Raw genomic sequence first — 7205 nt, 5'->3', positions numbered from 1 at the left:
AACGTAGAGCTTACAGGTTTCTGGTAGATTTTAAGGAGATTAATCTCTGTTTCTTAAATTTTTGAATTGCATGTTACTGGCCTCCAGCTAACGACCAGACAATGGACAATGTCATATGTACATTGAAAGGCCGCCTGAAAATTTGATGGTGGATAAAATAAAGTTTCTATATACAGATAGTTTTAAAAATAAATTCATGTTGTAGTTCATGTTTTGTTCTCCAAACCACACAAAGGCACTAGTTTACATTAAGGACTAATGTCCTGCAAAACTTCAGTCAAATAAAGGAAGCTATTTTAAGGTTAAAGTGGTGCTAAAACCCAGCTGTCACTAGTAACTTAAAACAGCCACACCGGCTTTTTCAGATTTAGTGGGGGAAAATGTTTTGCCTCAGGACGTACATGTTGGGGGGAGTGTGCGTGTGTGGGGAAAGGCTCAGCCTTGAGCAAGTTTTTACAGCTGAGTTATAAACCTGGTTTATAACAGAAACTGGCAGACCCTAAAATATGATATAGTAGGTATTGATACACGTTTTGCATGTGTGGCGAAAATGTCTGGATGCACGCAACTTTTCTTTATTCTCTGATTTTTGGTTATTGAAAAGAAAAAGGATTTCGATTGAGCTATAGTCCAAGGCTGTTCCTTTTCACTTTATTCATTTGCTAGAACACTTTCCTTCCAGCACTAGTATTTTGGCTAGGGAGCAGAAATGTTGTCAAGATTAGAAAAGCTATTGGGCTTAACTTTGTTATCATCTCCTACCACCTCAAAAATTATATGCATCTCTACTTGATGTAGGTTACTACAGAGAAAATATTGCTTTCAAAACAGTCAGGTATTACTATACTCACCACAAATAATCATTAATTAAATCCTTTCCTCAAGGCTTTATTTTTCACCATGGTGAATTTGCTAATGAATACTTGGGCAAAATTTGGATCAACTACATATTGATACATTTTCATTATAACTGGAAGGTGTTCGGTAGCCACAGTTTGCAAAGCTGGCACTGTTGTGGCGCTGGGAGCCAGGTGATAAGATGTCTTTGTGATGTACTCCACAAGGCGGTTGTATTGTTGTTCTGATAGTCTCTCTCTAGCTCCATCTGCCTGAAATCAGATAAGATAAAACAGTTACCCAGTAATTGACAGTCACTGAACTTACGTAGTAAGGACAATAACTTCCACATTACTTCCTATAGTTAAAAATCTTCCTCCCTGGGATCTTTCTTACAATAGTTTAATGGATGTTTTAATCAACAGCATTCTCCCATAGTTCAGTGCTTGGTGGATTAGTCCTCTCCACTGTTTTGCACACTTCTGAGAAGCTCTAACTCTGCCATAGAAAATTTAAGCAGTATCTTTAGAGAACTTCAGGAATGGACATCTTGGTCAAGAGTAGATCTTGACAACAGATCAGCTCTTTGTGCACAAGAAAAGCATCTGTCCCCTTTTAGAAAAATGTCAGTAGCTCCTGGCAGTGCTTATCAGATAGCAATTCTAACTAGCAAAATCATTTTCTTAGGAAGTATAATTAAAGACAGCCCATAGCTATATCTGGGCAGATAAGTCTAAGTCTAGCCCATAGCTATATCTGGGCAGTTAAGTTTAAGTCTTTAACTTACTTGATTTAAAATAAAAGACCAAAAGCTACCTTCCGGGTGAATGTTCTATGACAGGATATATCCATCTGCTTCTGGTAAGCAGAAAAGCCGTTCTGGGTCTGAGGACCCACACAATTACATTTTTTTAAACAAAAGGGTTTTACTAAAGATGGTTTGGGTGTGTCATTTCTGAAGAAGAAATTAAGGTGTTTATGCAAATTGCATTTTCCAACACCGTGAGTTGGAAGGACTCCTCTGAAGAAATCCCTTTTTGCAGGCTGAAGTATGTAGAGGTTCAAGGCTCTAGCAAGAGGGATGCAAGTAACCTACCTGTAGTGGAAAAAAAAATACAGTAAAACAAATACTGTCAACAGAAAGGTGGCATCTACCATACGGTTCCAACCAGATAAAGTATTAGATGAAAAGCCATGGGCAAACTTGGCTTTGGAAGATCAATCTTCTGTGCCCTCTTTTTGAAGAAGAAATTGAAGATGACTATGACTAGCTTGAGAAGGGAAAGCATGCCAGCAGGCATCAAGCTAGTTGCATGGTTTCAAAAAAATCTATTATTTCAGAAATACCACCGTGGATGCTACAGTGGTATCACTAGCAAAGTCATTCAGAATAGAAGGTATTTCCAAAATATGACAATGAAGAAAAAGGCAGAAGCTATCCTAGGGGTGAGGCTTTGATGCTTCCTTATTTACACGTGGAGAGCTGCTGACTAGTTTCATTTTTGTAGGCTTTAAAGTGTCTTTGTTGGATGTCATGCTAAGGATTCAAAGCTGCTGTCTTCTGACTGTCTTTCAGGGAGTTTTACACATGCCTCACTAGATGTGATGATACTTTCAAAAGTGCCATTGAATTCAATTTAACATCCACGAACAGTATCTTGTCACATCTCTGGACGGCAAGGCTCATTTTAAACAAACCATTGCTTATTTGAAGAAAGAATTAATATGATTGATAGATAGTGGCAGATGTCACATCCAAATCAAAACAGTCCCCTCTGTTTTTTTTACTATGCCTTTGGAGATGGATTTGCTGCTCAGCAAGTAGAAACGCTGCTGTTTTCAATCATCACCACAAAAATGCTAAAGGAAGCAGGCTCATGAGCAAAGTCAGAAGCTCAAGGTTGGAGCCTATGCCTAGAAACAGCGGAAATGATGAAATGGGCAGAGGAGAGTGTGGTTTCCATGAATGACCTTGGAGGGAGGGAAAAATCAGAAGGCAGACTGCTGCAGCAGACTCATGGCTAACGGTGGAGAATGGTGTCTGAACCACATTGTCAGTCTGGTGGCACAGAAAAAGTCTCTCAGCAGTCAGTCTGCTTTACTGGTTGAAAGGAGAGAAATACACTAAAGGGGCACCTGTGTAAACTAGATTGTAAGTTACAGGGTGAATCTTGCATGTAGGTGGCTCCACGTTTCTTCCTGATTCCTACTTCTAGGGATGTAAGCCCAGGGGAAGCTGGGTTATAGTTCTGCTTCTACACTGACCAACAGACCCAAGGGATCAAAGGAGAGGGAAAGGGTGCTGGCATCCCGCTCACCTACTCTTGTGAACCCATTCTTCATTCAGCCCCAGGCTATATCCCACAGATCCAGCATAATTATTGAGGAGGAAATATTAACTCACTTGGATGGTCTTCCAAAGTAAGTGGGACCCTACTTGCTTCCAGATGACTTCATCTGCAACTGTCTGCTTCTCCAGCCAGTTTCAGTTTAGCTTATATTGTCAAGACAACAATAGAAAATTGGAATTGCTGTTAAACTACATTTTTTTCCTAAATGGGACCTAACATTGTCAGTAAGTGCCTTAGCCTGCTACTTTGAACAACTATAATGTTTTCAATGAATCAAAACTTAGTACAGGGTTGCCTAATGCACCTGCTAGAGGAATCTTAAAAATATCATGTCCTTTCATGCTAGAAGGCCATACTTTTGGGTTAAGAACTCCAGGATTTTTCTAAAATTCCTCCCATTACAGCTTATAAAGAACAAGTCTTCAGCAATTCTAACTCTACAGTAGCTACAGCACCTTTGTTGTGCACTCTAGATGCATACATAGCACTGATGGGCTGCTTTGTGCACACTGACTAAGGAGGTCCGGTTCTTTAGGGGTTTTTTCACTGCTTTGAAAAATCCAGAGACTGGTTTTCAGCTCCAGAGACGATAACATGTAGCATGATCATGAAAACCCTGTTGCAGATCATCACAAAGAAATTCTAGAATATCTGAAATTCCAGGGCCTTCAGTTTTTTGGTGTCTTCTTGATGTTATGAGCTATACCAAGAGCAGCTGGAAGAGCAGGCCTTTTGAGTTTGATGTCTGTCTGGAAGCAAGCAGTGTCTCAATTACTTTGGAAGATAATCCAAGTACAATTAATACTTCCCTTTCAATAACAATGTTGTCAGTGCCAGAGTTTTCAAGAATCCATCCAGGCTATTCCTAGCCAGATGGATTAAGTTATATATTGTGGAGGCGAACAAGCCATCAGGCAAACCTATTGCTGAAGGAGTCAAAATATGCTCTATAACATCTCTGGTGATTACAGCTGTAGAATAACTCATGTTCTGTTTCATAATGGTTCCAAGAAGCTGAGTAGAGGGAAGAGCAGAAACTGTTTTGGGCAGAGCTGAAACAAAACTTTTGGCAATTATTTTTGTGAGCAGTAAGACGAAAAAGTGGATTTTGATAATGTTGAAATGAAATGTGGCAATTTGTTGTATTATTTCTTGGATCTTTGACTAAATTAATCAGAAAAATAGACATTTGGTAACATTACCTCTATTTTGCTAAACTCACTGTAATATTTTGGTTGACTTGACTGGGCATTTTCCACCTAAAAGTTCCAGCCATCTTTACTAATGTTATCATATACAGATGTGTCTGGACTTCAGCTGAGGACATCTCCAGTGCAACAAGATGGCCTACTATTAATATTTAGGAGTCATGTCTATTTAGGTGTAGGTCTGCAGCCCTGAGGCTGCTGACCTGCAAATCACAGCTTGCTACTCCTAAGGTTCCTTTTCCTAATTCCTTTAGAAGCTCTTGCCGGGGACCTGAAGGGGAGGCCCTGGTGCCCACCAGCACCAGCGCTGTACACAACACCCCAAGCACCACAGACGTGACAAGCTCAGCTGCAGAATGGAAACTACTAAGTATGAAGTTTCCCAATCCGCTAAGGCAAAAAACTGTAATAAACATTAACTACAAAAGAATATTACTTAACTCTAGGTATTTACTAAAACTTTATGAAGCTTTTGGAATCTTTTATTGTGCTAGCTGCCTTAGCGTTAAAAAAAATTAAACTTTCTTATTCTTGTCTGCCTTATTTTCAACTGTTCCTCCTTATAGCACATTTTAAATTTTCACGCAAATTTCCGAATTCTGCATTTGGAAGGAATATTTTGCCAGGTCTGTTTTGCACAGCATCACTCAGCTTTTGCTGACTTTGCTCCACCAGGGGCTTTGCTGCTTTATCATGCCATAGATTTGCACTGCATTCTCAAGAGCTTGGATCAGCGAAAGAGATTGTGTACTGAGGCTGGATGGCTCAAGGCTTACAGCTGCTGGCATTGCTACCCAACTGGAGTAGGACTCCCATATTTCTATCCAGAACTTCAGAAAAAAACATGTATTTGGTCCAGTACCTACAAAGCAGGTAGGTATTTTCACACTTCACATTTACTGCACATACTAGCATGTGGGAATGTTGGACTCCCCGCATGCCATGTAGGGTTGCGGTGAACAGGACCCACTTGCCCAGAAGTCCTATATGTTCCTAGCTGCAGCAGCTGTGGGGACTAGAATTAGGTGCTCTGTCCCTCGCCTTCCCTCCTTCCAGGCAGGTAGCCCCTCTACCTCATCACCCTCTTGCAGCAACCTTTGGGCAAGCAGCTCTTGCCCCAGAGCAGCAGCCTACTCCTCACCTCTTGGATAGCCAGATACAAAGACAAGAGCCATCACACTACAGCCTGATAAAAAAAGATCTGGGCTGGTGCTAACGTTAGGTTAGGATAGGTTGAGTGCATCAAATGCCTTACGGAGAATAAATTATCTTCCTCTTCCCTCCAGTACAGTAGCTCTGGACTGAGCAGGATAGTCTGGATTCAGTCTGACGAATGCCTCCAGCAACCACACAGCACTCAGGGATAAAAAAGCTGAGCTTTGCCCACTTGCATCAAAATTTAAGTAATGCCTCATGTAGCTTTGTGGTGAAAGAAGGCAACTTCAGTCAACAGCACTCTGTGAGACTGAGGTTAGTGGAAAGACAATGAATGTAAATACAGAATTCAGCACTAAAAAAAGCTTTCACAAAAAAATCCAAGTGCTGTCATGACACAGATGAAGTCCTTGCTGTGCAGGAATCGATGGCAAAATTCTTCAGTGACTTCAGCAAAGTTAGGATTTTACTGAAGGTGCTGAAGCCTCCCCTACTTTTTGGCACACCTCATACTTCATGGGGTTTTACATACGTTCATTTCATATATTTGAAAGAGAAATTTCTGGTATAGCAGTCTATGAACTACCTGACACACTTTTATAAAAACAACATCAGGGACATGCGTGTTTGTCTTTTAAACGCTCTCTCATATGATTTCACTTGAGAATTTAATACAATAAACATTGTTTCCCGAAAGTGTAAAAATATAACATTCTTCTACCATTAAAAGAAGATAATTCATCCAAAACCTCAGTATTCAGACGACTCAGAGATCTTTCAATATGAAGATGAAGGATTTATGCTCCTACTGGCAAACACTTGGTGCATCCAATCTTGGCAAAACAACTGATCCATTTTAAAGTCAGCAGAAGAGGGAAGATCTGAGGAAGTAAATACGCTAGCAGCCAAGTAAGACCACTGCATTGGAAGTAGCCAGATAAGAAACATGCTGAAAGGAGCATGCATCAGCACCACTGAATTGTCACAACAAAATTCACAGCAGAAGAAAAGCAACTGTTCTTGCTGTGACTTTGTAGGCACAGGCAGCAATGCTGACTTGCCAAACAATAAACACCTCACTCACACGTAGTCATGGGAACCTCTTCAGAAAAGAGGTGTGCTTACCAAGAACCCAGACTTCCTCTACTTTTTCCCTCAGAAAATTGCTGTCACAGATATGAAATGTCATGATCGATAAGAGGACAGGAGGGAGGAGATGCGTCCCCTTTCATCCAAAGTGCAAAACGGTCAACTGCGAGGTGCGTGAAAGCAGCAGGTCCCCTGGTTTGGCACTTAGACCTCTGGCCTCCCGCCCCAACGGTGAGTGTGTCTCTTGCCAAAAGATTATCATTGTAACTTTATCTTTGAATGAAAATCGTACTCAAGTCTTTACCTCCAAATCAGAAGGCACTCTCTGTTGTTTTAGCTGCACCTTCAGCACATCTTTTTGCTGATCATCTTCCAGACAATCGATTTCAGTCACGGGAAATGCCTGCTGCTGCGTGTCTTCACTGATGCTGACCACAAAGAGCACCTCCGAGGTAAGCAGCAAGCAGCCTTCATGCTGTTGGCCTGATCCACTCACAATCATGACATCTAAGGCCATATGGACCTCCGGCCTTCCTAGAGATTGCAGCATTTTCCTGCATTATCG

At 41.0% G+C, this 7205-nt stretch overlaps 1 protein-coding gene across 1 annotated transcript in view; it reads right to left on the bottom strand.

The window, feature by feature from the left end:
• Positions 1-790: 790 nt before the first annotated feature.
• The window catches only part of LOC104619517 (vacuolar protein sorting-associated protein 13B-like), a 118407-nt gene continuing 111992 nt past the window's right edge, over positions 791-7205 (bottom strand). Inside the window, 2 exon segments of the mRNA XM_010285413.1 lie at positions 791-1109; positions 6945-7194. Coding sequence (XP_010283715.1) covers positions 864-1109; positions 6945-7194 — 496 coding nt within the window. The 3' untranslated portion in view covers positions 791-863.

This window comes from Phaethon lepturus, unplaced genomic scaffold (genome assembly GCF_000687285.1).
Source record: "Phaethon lepturus isolate BGI_N335 unplaced genomic scaffold, ASM68728v1 scaffold13634, whole genome shotgun sequence".
NCBI classification, from domain to species: domain Eukaryota; kingdom Metazoa; phylum Chordata; class Aves; order Phaethontiformes; family Phaethontidae; genus Phaethon; species Phaethon lepturus.
The sequence above is the reverse complement of the archived record's forward strand: the minus strand, read 5'-3'. Positions and strand labels throughout refer to the sequence as shown.